This window comes from Tachypleus tridentatus, chromosome 9 (assembly GCF_004210375.1).
Source record: "Tachypleus tridentatus isolate NWPU-2018 chromosome 9, ASM421037v1, whole genome shotgun sequence".
NCBI lineage: Eukaryota > Metazoa > Arthropoda > Merostomata > Xiphosura > Limulidae > Tachypleus > Tachypleus tridentatus.
In genome coordinates, this window is record NC_134833.1 from 95,208,478 (window position 1) to 95,235,492 (window position 27,015).

The 27,015-nt window shown below is 33.1% G+C and overlaps 1 protein-coding gene across 1 annotated transcript in view; it reads left to right on the top strand.

The window, feature by feature from the left end:
- LOC143227432 (E3 ubiquitin-protein ligase MIB2-like) overlaps positions 1-23,400 on the top strand; it is a 27,058-nt gene extending 3,658 nt beyond the window's left edge. The window contains exons 2-8 of the mRNA XM_076458881.1: positions 86-194; positions 740-950; positions 4,697-4,823; positions 5,389-5,607; positions 8,274-8,466; positions 10,111-10,293; positions 17,816-23,400. Of these exons, the coding sequence (XP_076314996.1) occupies positions 86-194; positions 740-950; positions 4,697-4,823; positions 5,389-5,607; positions 8,274-8,466; positions 10,111-10,293; positions 17,816-18,045 (1,272 nt within the window). The 3' untranslated portion in view covers positions 18,046-23,400. The remainder of the gene's footprint in view (positions 1-85; positions 195-739; positions 951-4,696; positions 4,824-5,388; positions 5,608-8,273; positions 8,467-10,110; positions 10,294-17,815) is intronic.
- The last annotated feature ends 3,615 nt before the right edge of the window (positions 23,401-27,015 follow it).

Below are 27,015 nucleotides of genomic sequence, written 5' to 3' on the forward strand. Positions count from 1 at the left end.
ACACGTTCCTTACCACCTGGAGTTGATCCATTGCACTTGAGATTCACTTTTTTGATTGGGAACCCTTATCCTGCTTTTCGTGTAGATGTCAGTTCCCAGCATTGAGGTGTTGTATTTGAGTGAACCAATCGACATAAGTACTCACACAAGTTGTATTCATCCTCTCAGTGCTGCATTGCAAGGTCCAGATTGCTGTAGGGTGTTGATCTTTGTGTAGTACTCAGGAATTGGTGTGGATCTTAGTCCCCAGTTCTTGAGTTGGAGGTGAAGACAGTATGATTCACATCCTACTCTCAAGTGGATGTCGGTACCACATAAAGCAGGTTTTGGATGTAGCTGACTTGCTTAGTATGATCCAATGAGTTTTAGCCAATCCACAGTTTGCAAATTTTGCTCTTTTGTTTTATGAATTATACATATGTAAAGAGTAGTATACTTGACTTGGAAGTGATGCTTTTGTTATTCTTTTGCACCATCCCTCCTCCTTGTCAGTGTGAGATTTTAGCTAATCATGTGACAGGGGGTAAATTCTATATCAAAAGTTATAATTTTCCTATACTGAAAATGTGTTTCCAAACAGTACTTTCCTCCTATCACCCTTCCTCTTCACTCCTCCTCTATTGGAATTAGATTATTCCAATGTGTGTCTCATGCAAAGTTTTTGGTGTGTGCAAGGAAAATGTTTGCATATTGAGGACAACACTGAACAAGAATAGTTAATCTTGTGAGAAGAGGTAAGTGCTTATTAGAAATAGTAAACATTATGATGTGGAGACTTTTGTTTTATTATGCCAGGATTCATATGGAGACACAGCACTTCATGATGCTATTGGAAAGGACAGCCAGGAGATTTTAGAATTATTAATTAATGTGCCAGAAATTGACTTCTCCCTCAAGAATAAAAGAGGATTTAATGTTCTTCATCATGCTGCATTAAAGGGAAACAATTTGTATGTATATTATCAATATGTGTTGAAAATACTGTATGTGCCTAGTGTAGCTTAAAGTTGTATGGTAAAGAATTAAGTAGAACTTAAGCTTTATTGTGTAAGTTGTCTAAATATTTCTTCTTTAGTTGAACAATTAAATGTGTATGCATGACATCATTCTTATCATTTTTATTAGTTCAGATGCTTCAGTGATGGTAAACAATCACTGTGTTTACATTGTGTGATTTATGAGTTCTACCCTTTAGTTTATTCAATAGTGATTTTTATTGTTATATTAAATTCAGCATCTAATTGAGAATTGAAATATCATATGTATTTGTAAATTGCTCTACTTTTTTATATAAATATGATGAGACAATTTGGAATTAGATAGATAACTTAAATTTTTTATTTTGGAACTTGTTGGTTTTTATTTTGAGTGTATACTTCACTTAGTATCTGCCTAAACTGAATGTAATAAATGATTTTTTGCTAATAGTAGCATATCTTTTTAAAATCTTCTCTGATTTAAAAATCATTTATGTGTATATTTCGCTTCCTTTAACTCTCTAGCTATGGGCTTGGTCAAATCAGCAAGATCATGACCCCAAATAAGACCTTTATGGCTTCCATACTATAATTTCTAATGTTTTGTGTACTTTCACGAAACTTTTAAAACTTTCAGTAATTATTAAGAGTTGCATTTATATAAGAAAAATCAGAATTTTTAATGAAGTATTTTCGCTGAGTAGTTCTCCATAATTATATAGAGTTAGTGTTGACTACTTCAGGTGTGAAGTGGTTTTAATATTATGATTCAAAATATTATTTCTTATTGGAAAAAAATCAAATTCATGTGCATAGTCTTTAAAACCTCCTTATAAATTTCAAACTTTTTCTTCATAAAACTTTGTTTTATCTGTTATTTTCTTATTCTAATTCTATATGAGTTGGTAAATTTGACTGACTGTATAACAACCAAAAAAAATTTGAAAAAAATCTGAATTACCATTTTTCTCTGTAAAATGACTTTATATTGTAATACAAAACTACAATTGTTTATCTTAAATATATATTTAACTGTTTAACAGAATGCATCTGTTTATATTTAAATATTATTGTTTTACTGCCATTTGAATTTTTTTAAACTAATATTTGCACCATATGAATTGTAAGTCACTTGGTGAATGTGTAGCTCAAATTACCTGAAGCATGAGCCTCTTGTGAGCTGCTCACAAGCATATCTTGTGAACAGTTTTATTTTTAATATTATTGCTATTTATCCTATTTAATCTAACTTGATAAATGTCTGACTTTTACATTTTAATATTCAATGAAGATCCCACATGAAAAACAAAAAATAGTGCTTTTTTTCCTGTTAACTGACAAGGTAACTTAAGCTTACTTTTCAATACTAAATGGTACAGGAGACCCTTGTTATACGTCATTGTAATATACTTTGTTTTGCACTTATGTCACTAACTTTCAGAGGAATGCAACATAAAATTTCCATGCACATATATTGTTCAAAGTTTGTGACTTGGCTCGTCTTAACTCTAGCTCAACATAGGCTTGATCGATTTAACTAATCACATGACCTCTTTGTACTTGTTTAGTATCTTTATAGATTTAACACATTAACTTTCAATATAATGTGTATATCTTCACAAAATTTGGCAGTCTTTCAGTTAACATTATAAATCTTTCACATACAAATAATTATGTTTTGGTTGTTCATAACACTTAACCTACTTCTTTTATACTAATACTAGTAATGCATTAAAGATTTTTTATTTAATTAAATTATGTACCAAAGAGCACAGACTAATAAGATACAAGTAGGAAAGCAGACAACCCTGGACTCTGTTTAAAAAGCATCCAAGGAACCCAAAGTTAGACCCTTCTGGCCTCAAGTGAACTAAAATTCAAAGCCTATGTCTTCTATAGAGACAAAGATGGCAGAAGTCAGTGTCGTTGATGATCTTACAGCTGCATATTCATTCTTGTTCCTTGCCTAATCCTCTGTTAACACTTTCTTCAATCAAGCATGATGGATATGCTCCTCCAAACTAAGAATATAAAAATTAAAGGTTGTGTTAAAACCTTTTCAAAATGCTGTTTAATATTCTGTAGTTTTTTAAAGTAAAAATGGTTTTATGTTTGAGTCATTGCATAAAAGTGTCAAAAATAGTTTTCTTTTAAAAAAAGGAAAATGTTTTAAAGTGTGCAGTGCCTCTTCAAAATGCTCATAAAAGTAATTTTCAGTGAAATGTTTGGAAAATATAAATGCTGTTTAAAGGTCCTTGATTTCAGAATTAGTTATAAATATGGGTATGCTATGTGTCATATAGTATAGAACAGATACAATGCATTGTTAGATATAAAACACTTTTTTAAGTTATGGTCCCTATTCAGTACCATATTTCATTGTATCTTGTAGGAGAAATTGCTACACTTTGTGTTGCATAGGTAATGTTTATGCTGTTATAGTCCCTATCTCATTTCCAATTATTTGTATAAGGGAAAAGTACATGTTATAAATAATTTTGTTGCAAGTTACAACACTGACATATAATGAGTAACCCTGCACTGCTATACTGAATAAATTTTTATCTAAGAAAACAGAATAATGACATGTAAAAAAATTGTCTTATAGCTATTGTTCTTCTTGCTTTCTAACTATGCAATAAAAGCCTTTCCTCAATTCCGATAAGCTCGTCAGTGTGATTACCATGAGAACAAATTTGAAACTGAACAGTGGATTATACAATCCCCTGTACAAAAAAACAATACAATGCATCATTTCATAGATTGAAATCATGACTTTCTGTTTATTATAAATAATGTAGTCTAAAATAAAAATCAAACAAACAACTATTTGTGACAGAGTATGTAACAGATTGGTGTGGTAAGTGGGTTTATTTTTTCTTTCATAAATAAGTAAGATTGAAGGTTACAGAAATTATGCTTTGCTTGAGTAATGTTTTGTATTATAAAGATTTTGATTAAAGAGTTAGCATCAGGGATCATACATAAAATGTACAAGGAGTGTAAAAGATAAAAACAGAACCAAAATTCAAGAGCTTTCAAGTAATTGGTTATTTTTCTGCAGGAGATAAAAGGGTTGTGATTAAGGAGTACATATTACAATCATTTATCATCATCCTTTATTCTACTGAATAAAAATAGTGAATTATTTGAAAACATTCAAGTTTTGGGTCTCTTTTTTGGGGGGGGGATTCATTGTATGATAATAACTAATTTACAGATGGGTGGTAAATAAATTAGAGAAGAGGAAAAATGTAGAGAGCATATGTCACAATTCTCATACTAGGAAAGATTGAAGATTTTTTTCAAATATTTTCTCACAAAATTAAGGACTTAAAACATATTAACATGTAATTTATTAACTATATTTTGATGTCGAGTTTATTTGTGTATATTGATCATAAAGCTGCTTAATTAACTTTTGAATGCAACAGTGTAAAAGATTGTGGCATGTACACTTTGACCTGCTTCACGTGATAGAGTTAAGAGAAGACAATTTACTTTTAATAGAGGATTTTAATTAACTTTGACTCTACCTCTTAAAGTGTCTGTCTGTCAGGCAGTAAATTATTACTTTATCTCTGTTATCATAATTTTTGTTTTAGTTAACTTATATGTAACTAATTAAATGTATTTCATTTATTGACAGTGTGTTATGTTTTGTGAGAATATAATACAGTATTTAATAATATTGATCTGTATCCATTTATCTTATGTAGTGCTACAGAACGTCTGATATTCAAGACCAGACAAATAGTTGATGTTAAGAAAGATGATGGTTTTGCTGCCCTTCATCTAGCAGCCCTTAATGGTCATTATCAAGTAGCAGAAACATTACTTACACAAGTGAGTTTTTAATTAATGCTCTGTTGTTTACTATTATTTTTTCCAAGTTTTAGCACATAATTGAAAATTTCAGTCAGTAAAATACTGTAATGTTTTTCTATGACATATTACAAAACTGAGAACTCTGTTATATTATATACATAGTTAGGAACTGCGGGTTAAAATTTAGTAATCACATCAAGTCTTTCAACATTGTGTGTCTTATCATATATAATGAAAAATGCTTCTACCAAGTTATTTATTTACTAGTATTTTCTAATATCATATCAGGTATGTATACAGTTTATTAAAACCTGCTGTCAGTGATCTTAACTGATTTATAAGTGTTGATCTACAAACATCTTTCATGGTAGGGAAAGTTTTTACAAATGTGGAGTGATCAATATTTAATTTGTGAGGATATGAAAACTTATATTTAGAAATATTAAGTGATTACTGTGATGTATGTGTGTGTGTTTGGAAGGTGCTCAACTCTGCATATATAAATACGAGGTTATCAAAGTGTGCTGTAATAAGGTAGTATTTTAAATCTTGTCATAAATCTCTTCATTTTTGCTTTATACAGGGTCAGTGTGAAGTGGATATTCTTAACAACAGAAAACAGACACCACTTATCCTTGCTGTAAGCCAAGGTCACTGTTCATTGATTGAACTTCTTGTTTCCATGGGAGCAGATGTAAATGCTGAAGATGAAGATGGTGATACTGGTTTTCATCTAGCATTGATTAGAAAACTTGTACCAAAACATGATGTGGAAAACTTTGATTCTCCTTGCATATCAAGTGTAAAAAATTTTCTTTAATTTCCTGTTTGAACTGGATCAGAAAGTCCAGTCTAAACCTATGCTAAGTGCTGAACCATACTTTCGGCTCTGAGTGCAATATAAAAGTGTCAGTCAATTACACTACTTTATAAAGAATGTGAGAAGTTTGTACTTATTTTTGTTCATATAATAAAAATATACAAAATATTTTTAAACATTACTTCAAATTAGTTAAAATTCATATGTACATTTATTTTCTGTCAGTATAAGCCAGGCCTCTAGAAATCTCAGGTACTAGGTTACTATAGCAACTAAAAATTTCATTGTGGTTTCAGTGATTTTTTTGCCAGTTTTACTTGTGTGAAGAACTGTGCTAAATAAAACTCAAATCTAGAACAGTTTTGGAATCTCGGAAGTTTTGAACTAAAACTTTAAATCCTAAGTGAAACTGTTTCTAGAATTTTAGTGACAGAGTTGACACTTCATGGAGCTACTATAATATTTTTCATTGCTGTTTATTCTGTATTTTGATTGCTTTTGGTAAGAGTAACAGTTTGCACTCACAAAATTTGCATTTATGATATTAGCTTAAAGAAGTAAAATCTGCAACGAGAAAAACTGCTGTTATTAATTGTGTACATAAGGGCTTAATCATTTTGACCAACCATATAGCCACCATGAAACTGTAAAATACCATAATGATGGATATACTAAATTTATCATCATAAAGTTTGGCAAAGCTTTTATTAAACATTACATTTTATAACATATTCATACTAAAGGCATAGCTGTGATTCTATGAGGCCTTTACTGTGTAAGTCTGAATGAGATGTGATTTTCATGCTAAAAATATATTTCTTTTATCGGATAGTTTCAAATTTTTTTTAGTCAAAATTTGCACTTTATCTCTTACCTTGTCCATCAGAATACTAATTGTGGTGAACTGTCCTCCATGTGTAATGATATTAAAAGTTGAAATACAGTAAAAAAATACCCTTTTTGATTTTTCTTCCAAGAATTACATCTGATTGTAGCAGACAGTTACATTACTTATTATAGTAGCTTCAGTTTCCAAACCTTTTCATGCAAGAAATACATTGTCACACTGGGACAGCATAGTATAAATAGATAGATCAGGTTCCATCACAAAATCTCACACCATGTGAATTATTTGAACTAGCCATTAAAATATTACAATAAATTTTGAAATTATTTAATTAATATTTTATCTCACCAGTTTATAATTTTTTATTTCAGTTACTTAAAAAAAATAGGTATGACAGTAAATAGAAAATCTACATAAAAACAAATTTGATTGCTTAACTTACCTTAGCCTATTTGCACTTGAATATATACAATGATTAGATTACCTTTTAAAACTATGTTGGCTCTCCACAAAAATCATTATTGTTGTAAAATGTGCATTTTAAAACACAGAAAGTGTATTTGACATTAGTTCTAACACTACTGTAATTTAATTGACTTTTTAAATAAGATCTAAGTAAGTCAAGAAATTTCTGGTATCTATTCAGAGCTGAAAAATACAATTGTGGACAATGAAACTGAGATTAAATATCTATTTACAGGAAGCAAAACAAACAAAAAAGGAACCTTTAAGACGAAGAGAAAATATTCCTCTTTCTACTCTTATGAATAATTCAGTGTCATTGTCAGAGAGAGTTGTTGATATTTTTTAAAATATGGAATGACATTGGTGGGGTGTGTTACGTGGGATTAATATTTTTGTTTAGATCTCAATCGAACAACAAAACTGGAGTTTTTAAATGTAAATTTTGACTTGTTAATATCTGTAGTATGTTTTAAGTAGTTGTACACCTAGAAAATTGTACAAGGGTAGCAAGAAAATCTGAAGTTGGCATTTCAGAACCAGATGTGTCATGCGAAGATTGAAAATTTATTTAACACTCCTACGAAAAGACGTTTCTAGTCCTGATTTCTCCAAGCCTGTTCCCCTGGCTGTGGTTTCGCTAGATAGTAGATAGGGACAGTGGGAATCTCGTTAATCCATTCATTAATGGATTTAAATGGCAATTTCAGTTAAATACAAAATTATTAGCCTAATATTAATAACCTTTCAAGTTGCTCTGGGGCCTATTAGGCCCTACTTTTCGTAGCAGTGTTAAATGTTTCCTTTTAAAATTAAAAATTAGATAATGTAGAATGTTGTATTACAATTTTTTTTTCTTGCTTGCTAAAGTACATTGATAATAAAGATGTTTATTTATGCTTCAAATGTAACTTTATAAAAAAAATTGTGACTTGCTTTTTTACCCTCCCATTTGCACAGAATTAAATATATTTGAGCTTTTAATAGACCTGATATTGTGATTTTTTTCCTTTGTAATCTATAGTAAGAAAGAATAGCATTCTCTCCTCTAAACTACTTGATTTGAGCAGATGGTTCTACATAGATTAAAAGCAGGTTAATAGTGCAATGAAAAAAAATAGGCTTTAATATAAGGCAGCTCTGAATGTTTGAAAACAAATATTTCATTATTGAAGGTTTTCCATTTTAAGATATATTTATTGTAATCTTGTTCTAGGATTATTATTTTTTTGAATGTTAGTAGATTGAAATTTTTCTTAAAAATTATTACACTAGATAGTATAAAGGAAATGCATAAATTGAGGTATTTGGAAATGTGACATTTTTTATACCTTTACAGATTTTGAGTCAGCTGGGGTCTGTAGGACATGAAGGAAATGTTGGACTTGCTGTTGCTTGCTTTCTGGCTCAAGAGGGTGGGGATTTAAATCACAGGAATCAGAAAGGGAAGACACCTCTTGATTTATTACCTGATACTGCAGTGAAAGATTTAGTTCGTTATCATACATCTCTAAAAAGGTTAAGTCTTACATGTACTTCCTTCAATTATTTTTTTGTTTTGTAATATTGAATGATGACACCAGAAAGATTATACATGTGGCTAATTTTGTTATTAAAGACTTGTTATTCAAAATTTACCTCTGTTAACAACTTAAAATAGGACTACTGAGCAATATCATTTATAATAAACTGCATCAATTTCCCACCTACAAAACTTTACTTTCTTAGATTGCTATTTAACATAACTGACTTTTCAGATATAATCAAAACTTAAAGATACATTTCAGTTTTCTTAGCATTACTGGAAGGTTTGTGTATGTAATTGTAAAATTATATTGCTACAAAATAGTACTGTGAAAATTGTTGATGAAAAGCAAATTTTCTGAGATATTTTGTTTTCTGTGTTTTTAACAGCTTGTAACTAATTTTTTTCCCATTTTGATTAGAATGATCAACATATCTAGTATCAAAGTGAAAAATAATAGTTTAAAGTTTTTTATCATATCTTTGGAAAAAAACACTGTTTTACTGTTATTTCTTCCAAATCCTTTACACCTTACTTTCAATCATATATTCCTTGGCCAATTGATTTAAAACCTGATAGTTGTACTTTAGTCCAGTATGGTGAGACATTTTTTTGCTTTTGTTGTTTAGTTCCTTTTCCAAGATTTTATCGAATCAAAGGTCAACCCAAAAATGTATACTTCAGGTTCTTGTGCAGTCATATTGACAGCATTTTATGCTGAAAATTCTCACAAATATCAATTTCCAAGTGCCTAATACAATGATGTACAAAAAAGTTGGATTTGCCCATATTGAGTCTTTTTCTTTTTGGGAGGTCAGAGCATTAAAAAAAAGTTTTGAGGTTTTGATCAATTACTAGGTCATAGTTTGACCAGTTTATATGGGATTCAATACAAAAATACTTTTCTACAGGTCTCAGACACAGGCGCACAGAAAGTGTGTTAAATGCTCAGTTTTTTCTTATTTTATGAAAGTCAAGCAGTTGAATAAACCCATAATTTTAAGAGATTTAGTCAGTTACTTAGCCTTGTTTTAATGAATTTACATGGAGTTTGGTACAGAGATAATTTTTTACAGGTAACACATTCATGAAAATAACATTGGACTTGCTCATTTTTAGTAATTATAGGGGTCAAGATGCCAAAAAAAAAGCATAATTTTAGGGTTTTTTGACAGTTATGTTTTGGTATATTTTTGCCAATTTACATTCATTTTGGTGAAAAGTTACTTTTCTACAAGCCCCAAACAGTGATGTAGGTAGTTTTTATTTTTTCTTTGTTCTTCACAATTTTTATGGTGTTAAAATTGGTCATGTTGGGACTGCATGGCAAAGACATGCTTATATTGATCAATGTATTTAATTTTTGTATTTTGTAGATATACCTATTTAATAATTAAGAGTAATTAAATTAATGTTACCTAAAATGTAAAAAAAGTTGACAATTTGTAATCACAAAATATACATTGTAATGATGATGCTAAGTAAAGTTTTGTGAACCAGTGCATGTATTTCATTTAATTTTTTTTTATTGATTATAAGATTTTGTTGTATGAGCAATTTTTATTAAATTGTATTGTGGACATGTATTGATGTGCTGTGGTACTTTTTGCAGTGCTCAAGCCAAATCTCTGGGTTTATGGGGAAAATCCAGATGTTTCATGCCCAGCATCTGAGGCTACACCATCTGCTGGTTTGGAGTGCTGGATATGCTGTGAAGTTTCAGCATCAGTTTTGTTTGAGCCTTGTGGTCATAAGGTAGCTTGTGAAGACTGCTGCTTACGAATGAAGAAGTGTATATCTTGTCAAGATGTTATTCTTAAGAAAATTGGGTTAGGTAAAAAAAAACTTTATAATTTACAATAATACTACCATATCTTTAGGATTCTTAAACTACCAGTCATATAACACTTAAAATGATACACAATTTAATCAGTTTAAAAATACTATGAAAAATTAAAAATAAACAAGTTACTTAATGTAACTTTTTTATTGTAATTTAAGTTACTGAATGCCAGATACAATGAAAGGCTAGAAAAAGAAGGAAAATCTTCCCGTATAAAAAGTTTTGTTAACCTATTATTACAAAAAGTTGTTTTAATTTATAACAGAATTATTTTAAGGAGATTATGTAGTTGCGCTAAATTCAGACTTTACAACTTGTTGTTTATTATGTCAGTGAAAACTAATTAGTTGGCAGTGGGCCTGGAAAACTTTAATTTCACAAAATACTTGAGTTATGTTAAATAGGCATTAAACAATTCAGATGTTTTTATTTACACGTTATTTCATTCTTTTAACAAAAAAAAATCAACATATAACATCACTAGAAAGAACTAGTTGTTATTTAGAATACTTACATTCCAGCAGTTTAAGACAAGTTGTCCTTTAAAAGTTCTTTAATTAGCCCCCTCGGTGTGGATTCCTGTACATGGTGAGGGACCTCCCAGGAAGGTTCTGTTCTTTCAGTTTACCTCCTCTGGGATCTAAACATCCACCCAGGTGTTTGCGTGACGACCTGTGAAGGGGAGGAGAGGATCCTGGTGGTTGAGGGGTGCAACCCTAACACACCACTTTGGCCTTGCATTCCTGTAGACAGGCAGTCTTTGGGTGGCCCCTTGGGTAAATCGGCTGGTCTACTTGGGCTAGAGTCAACCAAGTACCAGTGTTGGAATTTCTCAACAGGTGTTGTGCACATTGTGTCTGATGCTAATGTTTGGGTATAGTGCTCACGAAACCCTGAGCGTTGCTGCAATGTCCTTGCATGACATTGTAGTGCATCCCCTCAGGGCTCCATGGTGGGTGGGGTCAGTGGGTACCAAAATTTTCCTTTTTAATAAAATAGTGAAAAAATAGTCAATAGGTAAACCACCACGTCTTGAAGACTCTGAGCAGCATTCTTCAACATCTGTAACACACGCATTCCTCATTTTCTTATATTACATTCTCTTTCAGAAAGACCTTTAGGGCAAATACCCCCCTTTTTTATTTAGAAGGGACAAGAGGGTCTCGCTGGCTCTCCAAAGTTAGTAAAGAAGCTTCGATCTGGAAACATATTGGTTGAAACATCCACATCCCAACACAGTGAACTCCTCTTGAATTCAAAGGCAATTGGGGATGTGCCTATTGAGGTTACCTTTCATGCTACCTTGAATTCATCATGAGGAGTTATTGTTGAGAGGGATTTGAAGAACGTCACCGAGCCAGAGATTCTCATTGGTCTCTCCACTCAAGGAGTTTCTGCAGTGAGGCGCATCTCCTCTCGGAAAGATGGAGTTACACTGCCGACAAATATCCTCGTTTTGACATTTACATCACCACGTGCGCCTGCCACCATCAAGGAAGGTTATCTAATTTGCAGGGTACGACCGTACATTCCAAACCCTCTTCGATGTTTCCAGTGTCAGAGGTATGGCCACTCAAAGACATCATGTGCTCGTTGTGGTGGCAAGGACCACGATGCCTATGAGTGTGAAATGGACCCACATTGTGTCAACTGCAATGGTTCTCACCCTTCCTACTTTTGTTCTTGCCCTAAATGGTTGGAGGAAAAAGAGGTGCAGCATTTGAAAACGACTCATAACATTAGTTATCCTGAAGCTCTGAAATTGCTGTCTGTCACTCCATCTCAGACATATGCTGCTGCACTTCATTCCACAACTACAGTGGGAGTGCAAACAGATCTCTCTGTGCCTCCAAGGGAATCATTTTCAAAACAAATGAAAAGCCTTTTGACCTCCATGGTTAAAAAGGTTGATGAATCTACTAATACACCCATCTCTGTTCCTCCCATACATTCCAAAAACCTCAAGATCCACATCCTTTGGTTTCAAATACAGGCATTTCTTCTGATACATCTTTTTCTCCCACCCCAAGATGCAAAACAATCATTCGTTTGCATCCTCAGTCACTGGAATCCCCTTCCAACAACAAAGACCTGCCCAATCGACCCAGGGCAGGATCCATGGAGGTCGATAGACCTCCTCCGAATAAGGACGGTAAGACAAAATGACATGGTCATAAACAGAAGGGTTCTCCAGCCACTTTGCCTACCCATCATTAAAAATGGCCACCTTGATACAATGGAACTGTTGAGGTTTACGTTCTAATCTGGATGATGTCTAAACACTGCTTTGTACCATCCTGTATGTCTTTCCTTACAAGAAACATTTCTAAAACCTGCTGATAGAGTCACCATTCAGCAGTTTTCTCTGTACAGAAATGACAGGCTGTGTGATGGACGAGTACATGGAGGGGTGGCACTATTGGTTGATCAGCATGTGCCCACCCTGTCTTTGTTACTCAACACACCCTTGGAGGCCATAGCCATCTGTGTTTCCTTGGGTCATACCATCACTGTTTGTTCTCTCTACCTGTCCCCTGGAGAGACATATGGTCAATCAGACCTTGATGCACTCATTGAACAGTTGAAGTCTCACTTTCTAATTTTGGGGGACTATAATGGACATCATCCCTTCTGGGAAATGCTGTTATTGATAGAGGGGTCGCTCTGTAGAGCGTATCCTCTCTGATCACAATCTTTCTCATTTTAATACTGGTTCTTCCTCTTATTTTCATGCACCTAGTCAGTCCTTTACAGCTATTGATCTCTTGGTTTGGTCCCTTCATTATTCTCCCATTTTTTATAGAGGGTTGACAATAATCCACTAGGCAGTGATCATTTTCCTATACTTTTGAGAGAGACTGGCTGTGGTCGATGCCACCCTACCTGCGTGCCCCAGCGAAGCTGGATCAGACAGACTGGTCCACTTTCACTGCCCTCGCAAACTTGATCTTGCCATCATGAATTAGCCATCAATAGATGACTGTGTGGCAGTGGTAACTGACTGTATTATACAAGCAGCTGCTCAGCGTATTCCTAAAACCTTGACACATTTTCCACGATATCCTCGTCCTTGATGGAATCCTGCTTGCCACTTTTACGGAAGGCTCAAAAACGGGCCTTGGATACTTTCCATAGATATCCCACACTTTTGAACCTCATCGCTTTCCAATGGGCCCGTGCACATGCTAGGTGGGTAAGATGTCAAAGCCAGAAGGAATTTTGGATGAAGTTTACAACTAGCATATCTTCTACCACCAGTTCCAAGGTCATATGGGACAGGATTCGAAAAGGTCAATGGGCACTACAATTCTGTCCCTCTCTCGATCTTACTCTCTGATGGCCAAGAGGTAGCTGATGTTCGGAGCATCACCGATACTCTAGGTGAAAGCTTTTGCCAGGTATCTAGCACTTCTGCTTGTTCCTCCACTTTCTTGGCCATCAAGACTCAGGCAGAGCGTTCACCTCTTTTCTTTCAAACTGACTGTCTCTTTGACTATAATTGTCCCTTTACACTGGTGGAACTGAAAATGGCCCTTCATAGGTCGGGCAGTACATCTGTTGCACCTGATGATGTACACTATGACATGCTGCGCTATCTCTCCCTGCTTCTCTTGATATTCTTCTAATTGTTTTTAACTGGATCTGACAGGAGAATGTTTTTCCTGATGCCTGGCATCAGGCTATTATCTTACCTTTCTCTAAACCTGGGAAAGATCCCAAGATTCCTTCAAACTACCATCCAATTGCTTTGACGAGCTGTCTCTGTAAGACCTTAGAGAGGATGGTTAATGCTTGTCTTGTTTGGTTCCTCGAATCAAACAACCTCCTCTCGCCCACCCAGTGTGGGTTCTGACAACAGCACTCCACCACAGACCACCTAATTCGACTTGAAACATCAATCAGAGAAGCCTTTCTCAAATGCCAACATCTTGTGTCGATATTCTTTGACATTTAGAAGGCTTATGACACAACATGGAGATATGGCATTTTGCGAGATCTCCATATATATGGGTTACGTAGCCATTTACCCATTTTATTAATTGTAAGTGTCCCAAATTGACTCAAGTTTCCTCAGTTAAATATTTAGGAATTATTTTAGATCGAAAATTAAATTGGCAATTTCATATTAATTCTTTAGTTAATAAATTAAAATATAGTTCTATGCTAATTTTTGAACTTAGTCATTGTGCTCCTTATCATATTTTGTTAAGTGTATATTATGCTCTCTTTCAATCTTTCTTACAATATTGTATTTCAATTTGGGGTGGCACATATAAGACTTTTAATTCCTATTCACAAGTTGCAAAAGTGTTTTCTCTCTTATTTTTACTCATAGGCTTGATACCGATTTCAGTAAATTTAACTCCCTCTTCATATGATAAACTTTATTTATATTTTTTAGCTTTATCTACAATGCATGTTTCTTTTAATAGGCCTTTAAAGTCACTTCATATTTTACACGACTTCAATCTTTTTTTCCAGTTAATGTACCCACACCACGTAAAACAGTTACACTTCATCAATATTTTTATTTGGCACCTCGTATTCATAATTTTATTCCTTATAGTATAAGATCTTCTATTAATCGTGTTAATCAAAAGAAATACTTAAAACAATGGATCTTAAATACTGATGATAATATTCTGGGAACTTTATATTGATTTTGTAAGTTTTGATTTTACTTTATTATGTGTTTAACCATCACAGGACGAGTTAACTCTTTGTTGATGGTTTTATATTGATATTTGATTTTTTGTGTCTAATTTATTGCTTAATAAATTTATTATTATTATTATATTATTATTATGGACAGGAGATTCCAAGTTCGTGTGGGTTCGACACTTTCCCGTTCTTTTGTACAGGAAATTGGAGTCCCTCAGGGTTGTGTTTTGAGTGTCACACTTTTCAGTATAAAGATAAATGCCATCACTGAACAACTCCCTCTCACCGTTGCGAATGGGCTGTATATCGACGACTTTCACATCTCGTGTCAGTCGTCGAACATGAGATATATTGAGCGGCAACTACAAACTGCCCTCAATCTTGTACTGAAGTAGACTACAGGGAACGGCTTTAATTTCTCTCTCTCTAAACTGTTTGCATGCACTTTTGCCACTAACGGGGTACTCACCCTGATCCTGAACTCCGTATCGGCGAAGTTTTTCTGTCAGTGGTCCCTGAGACCAAGTTCTTGGGGCTTATCTTTGACCGTAAGCTGACCTTTATACCACACTTAAAGCAGCTATGGGTCAAATGCACCAGAGCACTGAACATTCTTCGTGTCCTCTCTAACAGCTGTTGGGAAGCGGATCGATATTCTATGTTAATGATATATCATGCTCTTATTCGATCGAAACTCAACTATGGATCAATGGTCTATGCCCTACCAGATCCTCGGCCTTAAAGATGCTGGACTCCATTCATCATAAAGGACCTTGACTCTGCACTGGGGCTTTCCACACCTCCCCAGTTCAAAGCTTATACGTAGAATCTCATGAACCTTCTCTGCACCTTCGCCGTTTGCAATTGTCTTTATTATATTCTTCAAAACTTCGTTCCTTACCAAAGCATACCACCTGGGGATATGTTCTCCTTCCTCAGTGGGCCATACTTTTTCAGAACAGACGATCTGCCATTGCTCCCTTTGGCCTTTGCATCCAGGTGCACTTGGATGAATTGGGTCTGTCCTTGGATAACATTGCAGAATCCACTGATCAGCCCATCCAACCATGGCTTATTTCAGCCCCCAAATGTGACCTTTCTTTAAGTCATTTAAAAAGGCTGGTACTCCCAATTGGAAGTACCGTCTTTTATTTACTGAACATCTTTCGAACAATCATTCCATTAAAATTTATACGGATGGTTCCAAATCAGGTAATTCTGTGGGCTCTGCCATGGTTTGTTGCGGTTCGGTGGTTGCACGTAGAATCCCCTCTACAACTTCTGTGTTCACTGCTGAACTGTATGCCATATCTCTTGCACTGGATCATATTGATGCTAAGCAGTACTCCAACTGCACTATTTATACTGATTCGCTTAGTTCTCTACTGGCCCTGGAATCGCTTCACGTTGGCTCACACCCTGTTCTTGCTGGTATTCCAAATCGACTGGCCCATTTCTCTCATTAACATCTACTTTTGTCCAGTTTTTCTGGATACCAGGCCATGTTGGTATTCGCGGGAATGAGCTTGCAGACACGACAGCTAAATCTCTCTGCTCTGGCATTATAACCACTGTGCCTATTCTGTACATGGACTATGGTCCTGTATTCAAGGCTCAGCTCCGTGCCAACTGGCAGTCCACTTGGAGTGAGCAATGCAACAACAAGCTTTTTCAAATAAAACCCTGTATTGAGCTTTGACTGTCTAGCTTCCATAAGGTTCGGAAGGAGGAAGTTGTTCTAACTAGACTACACATTGGTCACAGTTTTTTAACTCATTGCTTTGTTTTATCTGGAACTGTTGTACCAGTATGTAGGTTGTGTAACACTCAAATTACAATTTTGCTGCATGTCTTTTAACACTTTTATTACTTTACCTTTTGATACTGGCCATAATGACACATAACCCGGAACCAGGACTGGAAAGATCAACTTCAGGTGACTGACGGTGGTTCTTGTACTTACCTGTTAGTCTTCCTGGTGGGTTATTATAATTACCATTATGCTACAAGAAGTCCTTTACAACTTTGTAGACTCGATGTCAACATTGGTTTTATGCCATTTTCTATTTTTAATTGCTGTTTTGTTTGTACGTCTGTTTCCTTTTACGAATTTTACTACATTTACTTTTACCTTTTATCAGACATTTCGCTAATTATTATTACGATTTTGCTATATGTCTTTTAACACTTTTCTTATTTTACCTTTTGATAATGGCTGTTTTGACACATAACCCAAAACCAGGACTGGAAAGGCCAACTTCAGGTGACTGACGGTGGTGGTTGTACTTACCTGTTAGTCTTCCTGGCGGGTTATGATCATTACCATTCTGCTACAGGAAGTCCTTTACAAATTCTTTTACTCTGCTTTCTTTCTTAACATTGTAGACTAGATGTCAACATTGGTTTTATGCTTTTCCTGTTTTTCAATGATGTTTTGTTTTACCTTCATTTCCTTTTATATATTTTACTACATTTCTTTTTTTTTTACCTTTTTACTGGATGTTTGGCACAGATCGCCCAGCTGCTTTGTGCCATTAAACATTCAATCAATCAATTTTTAATTAGTGCCAATAAAGTAACTGTGTATATTGATGTCATATTTCATTACACTTTAACTTTATACCTTACAGTGTCTTCTGATGAATGTGTGTGTGTGTGTATGAAATGTCATATTTCATTACACTGTAACTTTATACCTTACAGTGTCTTCTGATGAATGTGTGTGTGTGCATGAAATGTCATATTTCATTACACTTTAACTTTATACCTTACAGTGTCTTCTGATGAATGTGTGTGTATAAAATGTTCTCTCATAAAATAGGATTATGTAATAAATGTTTTTTCACTCCAGGTGGTCGGGTAATTTCGTCAAAAGCTCGTCAAGCAAGTGTGGAGAGGTTACGGTATCTTGAATCCAAAATTCAGGAGATTGAAGAGGCTCACTGTTGTTCTATTTGTATGGAAAGGAGAAGAAATGTAGCATTTCTTTGTGGTCATGGAGCTTGTGTAAAATGCGCTCAGACTTTGAAGACTTGTCACATGTGTCGGAAGCCTATTACAAAAAAAATCAACTTGTATTGAAAGCTGTATAGCAGCTAAGAAGTGCCATCTGTGAAAATATTCTTGTCACCATTTTGGAAGAATACCAGGGAAACCTGACAACTTGTGCCCTCAGCATAGGGTTATTAGATATTAACACGTATAATTTCATACTGTGAATATGTTTTGTCCCATATTACATCTTTTTCTAACTTATGCATATCTTCAGTTTCATGGTAATTTTAATGAAGTTAGCAGTATGAGTTGTTCTGTGTTTTGAAAATTGTCTAAGCACATTTTTTTTTTTTTATTTATTATTATTACTGTTTGAATTTTTGGTGGTCAAATTGTAGATTTTATTGTAAACAAGAAATATATATATATATATATACAAAAACATGTGTGTGTGTATTTTTTAAAATTAAGCCTACAAGAGAATTTCTTGGAAGTATAGTTATAAACACACAAATTCTTAATTTAAAAATTTCTGTCTGTGTGTGTGTGTGTGTATAAGAATACCTATATCAGGAACTGACTAAGTTTTTAAAGTCATGTAATTCTTCGGCAGATCAAGCTAGAGATTTGAACTGCAATCTGTGTCATGGTACTTATATGCAAAAGTGAATCATAATATTAGGGAGATGGTTTTAAAGGCAGATTTTTTTTTTAAAGAATCCCCACCGTAACATTTTAATTAATTCCAAATTCAAAAATACTCTTGTTTGCTTCATGATATGCATTTATTTCTACTTTTAAAGTTTTTCCCTTACTCTAATATGTCTATGTTACATTTTTCTAATATTCAAAACTAATATGTCTAACTCACTAGTAACTTAATTCTTAACAGTACTGATTTCTTTCCTGATATTTTGGATTTTGCTTGGATGAAGAAAATGATATAACAAGTGTCAAATAATATTGGAAACTTTTTTTTTTTCCTTACTAATTATTCTGTTTGGATGACTAAAACTGGACTTTCTTGGTTGTTAAAGTTATGAAAAATTTCTGTTGAATTGGTGTGTTTTTTAAATAAATGTATAACATACAATATTTTATAACAATGTAAATTTGAAAACAAATTATTCTGTATTATAGTTTCACATTAACTGACACAATGAAAATATGATATGAAATGTACAAATATTAACTTATGGAATTATCATGAACACTTGCTCAGTGACTACACGGGAATTATTTATGATTTATCTAATTAATGATAACGTTTGGTCCAGTGAATTGGAATTTCGTTTGTTTTTTTTAGTTTTTTGTTTCTTTTCCTAATATTTGTATATAAAATTGTAGCATTAAGTAACTATATTTGATTGAAAATATTAGTAAATGTATGTGCTGCTTCAGTTTTTCTTATGATATAGGTTTGAATCTCTTGGTGTATATGTTATTGTAAAAAAAAATTATTTAATTTTATCACTGATTTATTTTTTGTCAAATTCTAGTACAAACATTAGTTTCATTTAATATAAATATCACCTAGACATATATTGCTATGAAAGATGTTTTTCTTTTCAGTCATGAATCATTAACCACGTTTTTATCATTTATAACCTAATTAGAGCTTTTCCCCAACAAGAAATATGATTTTTTTTATGCAATAAACCTGATTATTTTAAGCTATATTAGAATGTTGTTATATTTTGATTTTATAGTAATGTAGTGTGTTAAAGTGTTGTTTATTGTGTATATTCGTTATATTGAGCATTCCACACTTACTCAAAGTTGTTCTTAAATATAATTTAGAATGGAGAGAGACTTTGGACTTATTATTAATTTTTCTTTCACCCAGTGAAGTTTTGAATGTGTCATCTATTTACAATATTTTGCAAAAACTACTTAACATTTTTCAAACTCATTTCACGTTTCTCTGTTTATGTATAATGTAGCTCATTTTTCTTTAACACATTTTGTTACAAGATACATAAATTGTCCAATAGAGTAAATTTAAAGTAGTATCTTCTGTTGAACAATTAGCTTGGCATATATTCTTTATAAATGAAATAACAATTTAGTGATATAAAACAATTGGAACTGGGTGTTTGAGATCAAACTCAACTAGAATTTTAAAGAAACAAAACAGTTTTAAAAATAAATTAATTTACTTAGCATGATTACAAAGTTGGCTGTCTTGTACATTTTTTTGACATTAAGCATCACGTGATGATAAACTCCAAAAATTATTTTCACATGCCCAGTGTTTCATCCTGATGGGTACTTTGAAGGCTCATTGCAAAAGCAGTGATGAAATGGTAGGCATGTGAAAACTTTCTGGAATTTAGATTCATTATAATTTGGTGTTAAAACATCTTTATAGACTCATTTGTATATTATAAATTATACAATTGGAAAAGGAAAATCATTAACAAAACAAAGTAAACTTAGCTTGATTTTGGTATATTTTTGAAAAACAAATTATAAAAAACATTATGAGGTTTATGTCTTTAAGGGTGAGAATGTGTACAGGTGTAAAAAGTACCTCTAAGTTTCAGAAATGGTTTTGGTATAAACTTGTTGAAAAATTTTGTCTAGTTTTAGGAAATACCATAATGAGGTGGATTCTGTATTTGTGACTTGGTAATTTATAGTTGGTATAAGTTCTAAAAGAAAGATACTTGTATAACTAGGAAAACTATTTTTTTATCTATTTCAAGAGCAAACTTTTTCTTGTTTTATAGGTAAGTGAAAACTTTAATGTTTAAAAAGAAAGATTCCAACATTTAAAAAGGCAAAAAATAATTGTAAATGAGATCTCTGGTTTTACAAATGTATTGGTAACTAAACACTTTTTGTAGACCTCCAGAATGAGAATAATTGAGATTGAAAAAGTAAAAATGTAGACTATTAAAACCCCTTTTCCACGACTCAGTCATATTACTTGTACAGAGATTGAGTAGTAAACAGACTTAGGGACAGGTATTTATATTTCTGGGAAATAAATGAGACAAAAATAAGAACCTCTAACATAATCTTTCAACCTGAAACAAGGCACCTAAAATGTTGTCACCTATTGTATTTCTTTTATGTACTTTGTTTCAAAATTTAATTTATAAAATACCCTAAAGTAGCTCAGATGTTCATTGTTCATTCTAACCTTTAAATTACATAAAATTAACTTTATAATTATTTCACCAAAAATCTATTTCATTTTATTTTAGTATGCAATTATGAATTTTGTAGGGCTTCAGTTTTATTATGGTCAGTCATCTTTTTGGTATATGATCCTTTAACTTTTTCAATTATAAATTCAGAGATGACCATACCTTACTGTTTTTAGTGACCAGACTGAAATGAAGTAGTACAAATGTAATCATGAAAAAATTATACTTATTCATTGCTATTTGTGTATGTAACATTCCTAATTATTGTATGAGAAAGGACATTTGTTTTTTAGCCAAATTTTCCCACCTATGAAGCTTTGGTGTTGGTAACTTATGCTGTATTCCTAGTAAGGTCTTTGGTACTTCCTAATAGAAATCTAGTTTAGCATATTTGCATGAAAGATTTCTCTTAGAAAGCATGACATTTAATTGTTTATGGTAATCTTTTATATTTTAATTTTTCTGTGTTATATCAGTAATGGTTTATTTAAAATTTGTGTTTATTAACCACTGTGATATATTACATAGGTAAACTAAGTAACACAAACTTGAAACAACTGATGGGCCCAGTAGTTGGAAGAAATAATTTATGGTAGAAGTGTCATTTTATGTGAAGTGTATTACTTAAATACGCATATAAATGTAAAATGTTTCACTTATGATAAATCTGTCATATAGTAAAATACTCTAAAACATTTGTATAATAACATTGATTCTTCCTTTTTGGTGATAAGAAGCATATTCAGTATTTTAAACCATATTCTAAAAATAAGAAAATGATGATAAAGTTACAGTCTACTTGGTGATCTACTTAATTATGTAGTGATTCTAGCAATATTTCTGCAAGATTTTAATCACATAATACATTTTATCTTATTAATTTCATTTATCACAAATACATTTTTTTATTAATGCTTTTTTGAATTATGAAATCAAATGAAATATTTGTATATTACATCATTTAACATTATCCAACACTGATAAGAGGGTTTGTGCAAGACACTACAAACTTAAAGAAACATTTGCTCATGTTAAAATTCAGGACTAAGATATAAGTGTATACCTGAATTAGTAAAATGTAAGATGTTTCAAGCACAGCTTGAATCATTTTAATTGTTGAATATATTTTAGAGGGATGATGCATGGATTTATTGTAGTTCACTTATGTAATAATGATTCTTTTTAATTTATATTGAAGATACTGATATGAATAGAAGTGCACATTACTGTAATTAAAGATTTATTTCCATATGTATTTCTGAACCTCAAGACAAAAGAATTTATAAAGGGAAGTGTCAATATGATTCGTTTGAAATCCTTTTGAATAAAATATATTACTGTGTTGCCAAGTTAAAAATTAAATCTTGTGCTGTAGTGTGGAATGGTACATACATGTGAATAAAATTAATTAATTATGAATCTTGTGAAAGAACTTAAATAACTAGACTAACAAGTTATATATTTTTAAATTTTTAGACTTTTTTTTTATAAGGTTATCATTAGGTTTATTTTACACGGTAATTTCTCTTCAGTATGTTAGTATAAAAGATAAGCATGATAGGTTACCCAGAAAATATTTTTTTAAATGTTCACAGAATTTAAATGTTCACAGATATACAGAGGTAACAGTAATTAAAACTACCTTACTGGAAACATTCTGTGTTAAGGCTTATTTCAGTTGGAAAATTTGGGTGACATGGTAAACTTAATTATAAAACACAGATATTATGGGCTTATTAACTTGTATTCTATGTTCATGCTGTGATAAAAGAATAAAAATATTAGTACAACACTAATAATGACATAGTGAGACATATTCTGAAGTATGTTTATTTGAAGGCAAGATTGCAATTGCTATGTTAAATGTACACCCATAAAAATAGATAATTGATGTTCTTTGCATTATTTATACTTTTTTTTTTGTTCTTGTGAACTTTGACTTATAGCAGCCAAAAGGTTACTCTTTTGCTCTAAAAGTGCATTTGTAAAGAAAACTGTATGGAAGATTTAGATATTGCCAAGCTTTAAAATTGCGATATTAGTAATAACAGAAAACAGTTTGTTATTTAATATAAACTTGAACTACAATTTGCTCTTAAGAAACGTTCTAAAATAGCACCTCCTTTACTTATTCAGTTGTATTTCTTTAATATGACACCTAACTGTATTCCATGATTTGCTATACATGTCTTTTTTTTTTTTTGTAAATAGTGTTTGTTATTTTTTGTTTATGTAATATTTAACTGTATTGTCAAAATCAGCCAAATAAATGATTTGTACAGTTTTACTATATTGTTCAAATAATGACTTTCCAGGGATTATTATGGCAGGAGATGAGATGAAAAGTTACCAGAACATATCCAAAAGGTAGTTTTGGTCAGTGGCTTTCTTGATGAGAAGCTTGTGAGAACAAAAGTTATGGATAAAACAACAAACTTGTTCAGTTGAATTTCTTCTATAAATATACAGAAAATACATTAACAACATGGCCACAGTCATTTTTTTGTATTGATGCTAGTAGTATCAATTTATTATAGTATAATATATTCATAAAAAAAATTGCATTCCATGTATAAACCATTTTGAAATATTATAGTTGCTATTGTTCAAGTCTGTATAAGATAAAGTATTAAATGAGTGCTACAATGTATTAAACCAAAAATGAATTATTAAGAAAACTTAAAACATGCGATTTGTAATTCAATAAAAAAAACTACAAATAAAGATAATTTATTATACATAATAGTTATTACATTTCCCTTACAATTTAAATTGAAAAGAAACTTTAGCAGTAATCTTTTGGCCTAAAATTTGTGATAAAAATGAACTTCAATGTGTTAATTTCAGATTCCAAACCAGATGCACCTGATCATCCATCCCAAGAGTAAGTTCTGATGTTGAATAAAAAGCCTCTCAATTAGTGATTTGTAAGAGTTGATAGATGTAAAGCTATTTTTATATGGATCTGATTTTGAATCTGAAATGGAGAAATTAAGAAGAGAAAAATATCTGTATTTTATTTTCGGCCTATAGTATTATACTGGATATATACTCTTCAAAAAAAGAAACACAAAAAGGCAAAATTTTGAGACAAATTGTTAACAAGTTTATTCCTGGTAGTTCTGTATGATGTGCGTGAAACTTTGCACATTCACTGCTGAACATCCAAAGTCTGCAAAGGCAAAGTCCACGCTCACTAGTTGAAGTTTAACGTCAGTAACGAGTATGCCCCCCGTGAACATCAATAACTGCTTGGCATCTCCTGCCCATGGAAGCGATGAGATGATGAATCACATCCTGTGGAATGGCTGTCCACTCAGCCTGCAAAGCTGCTGCAAGCTGAGATAGAGTCTGCGGTTGAGGTGGTCACCATCGCAGACGTCGGTCCAATTCCTCCCAAAAATGTACGATGGGGTTTAAATCTGGTGATCTGGAGGGCCAGGGAAGAACGTTGATGTTGTGGTGTCTCAAGAAGACAGTGGTGAGTCGGGGTGTGTGAGGACGGGTGTTGACATGTTGAAAAACGTCGTTGACGTTCACCATGATGGGGCCTAAGAATCTCGTTGACGTATTGTTGAGCCATAAGATTCCCTCGAATGTGCAAAAGGTCTGTTCTGGCATTGTAGGCGATGGCAGCCCACATCATGATGCTGCCACCACCTAATCTGTCAACTTCTTGCACACAGTTTGCTGCAAAACGTTCACCTCGGCGACGGTAAACACAGGTCCTTCCATCCTACCTACGAAGCATAAAATGTGATTCATCTCTGAACCAAACATGCCTCCATCGTCGATGAGGCCATACCCGATGTGCCCGAGTCCACTGCAGCTGTGCTTGACGATGTTGCTGTGTGAGTTTGACGCCTCTGACTGGACGTCGAGGTCGGATTCCTGCATCTCGTAGATGGTTACGTACGGTCTGATCGGAAATCCTACATAGCCCTGGTATGGTTGAGGCAGTAGACGTCGCAGTGGTGGTCCTATCCCGAAGGTGACGTAACCGGATGTAGCGATCTTGTGCGGGCGTGGTCACACGAGGTCTGCCAGATCGTGGACGGTTACGAGTTGATCCATGTTGTTGGTGACAATTCCATAGCCTTGTGATGGTGCTTGGGTGGACATTCACAGCTCTGGCAACATCTGATCGAGATTCGTCTGCTTCCAAACGACCAATGGCGTTGTTGCGTTGTGCTTCAGTCAGTCTTGGCGTAACTGTATTGCATGTCGGTGGCTTAACACTGAGTTATGGAAACCGAGAACCCATCACTTTTATAGGGATTTTGCTCATGTTGCACTTGCAGATCTCTCAAATTTATTGGACACAAATGCGTTTTGGCGAAAAATCCGATGTTTTCCTCTGTTTTCAAAGTGCACAACTTTTATTGTCATTTTGGTCTGACAATCAGTGCCTTAACACGTGTAACATCACATACTCTGAGCTTGTAACGTTATTACATATATTTCTCTTTAAAGTAAAAAAAAATATCCCTTTTGCGTTTCTTGTTTTGAAGAGTGTATATCAAATATTTAGAGAAACTTCTCTCTCACACTGTCCTGCACAGTATGAAAGGCCCCTTTGGCCATGATATGTGGAAGACAAAAATATATTTGAAATACTATTTTCACACACAGATTTTGAATCTGAAATGTGCAAATTTAAGAGGAATGTGGAAAAACAAATCTTTAGTTTGCATTATGTTTAAGCCATTTGGTTTCTAGTGTTTCACTGCCCTTAGAAGTTTAAGGTGTAACCTTTTGGTAAATATACTTTATTATGTACCTATGAGATGCATTTGCTGTCATTCTTATTGGTACTAGCAAAAAAAGTATATATTTTTTTAAAAATCAGAAATTTGAAAGAAGGCAGTTGGTTCATCTTGGCCATTCCATTCTTTACCCTAAAGTTTAAAAAATACTTATCAAGCATTCCATTTAATTTATAACATGCACCACACTTAAAGGCACCATGCCCCAAAGACTAACTACTTTCTTGGAAAAATAACTCAAACATGTGATAAATTGTAAACTCGGTTCTTTTGAAAGATCCACCTCTGAAGTTATAGGGTATAATATGTTTGTATTAAATTAATTTATTGAATTTATGAGTTTTCTAACTATTAGAAAAGTAAAACCATTTTGGCTAAAGATGGTTCCTATTCTTTAAATTGTGTCCTCTAGTCCCACCATTCTCACCAATAAGTACATTGAGATGATCCATCAATTACATAAACATCCTTGAACATCTCAATCAGGGCCTGGCATGGACAGGTGGTTTGGGCACTCATCTAGTAATTTGTGGGTTGCAGGTTTGAATCCCCATCATGCCAAACATACTTAGCCTTTCAGCTGTAGTGGGCATTATATGGCATGGTCAATTCTATTATTCATTGGTAAAAGAGTAGCCCAAGAGTTGGCAGTGGGTGGTGATGAATAACTGCCTTCCCTCTGGTCTTATACTGCTAAATTAAGGACAGGTAGCCCTCATGTAGCTTTGTGCAGAATAATAACTTTTATAACAACTCTCTGTTTCATTTCTTTCAGCTACCCTTCTATCTAATGAGTCAATTAACCGCCCATGCATTTTGGGATAACTTTTGTAACAAGCATTTCATGTGGCATCTTCTCAGTTGCTTTCTAAATATTAAGATGGAATATAGTCATAATCTTACTCTCACTTGTATAAGCAGTAATGTTTTCAAAGGATGTTAAAGACTTGGAAGGCAAGATTTTACCCTTGTAAAACCATGTTGACTATCCAATAAATATTAAACTTGTAAAATGACTTTGCAAGGAATCTTTTATGAGACTTCAGAAAAAGAAAAATTTCTCACCACCAATTTGAGACCAAGAGGATTATAATTTCCAGACAGTTTTTGTCACCTACCTTGTAAAGAAAGGTAAC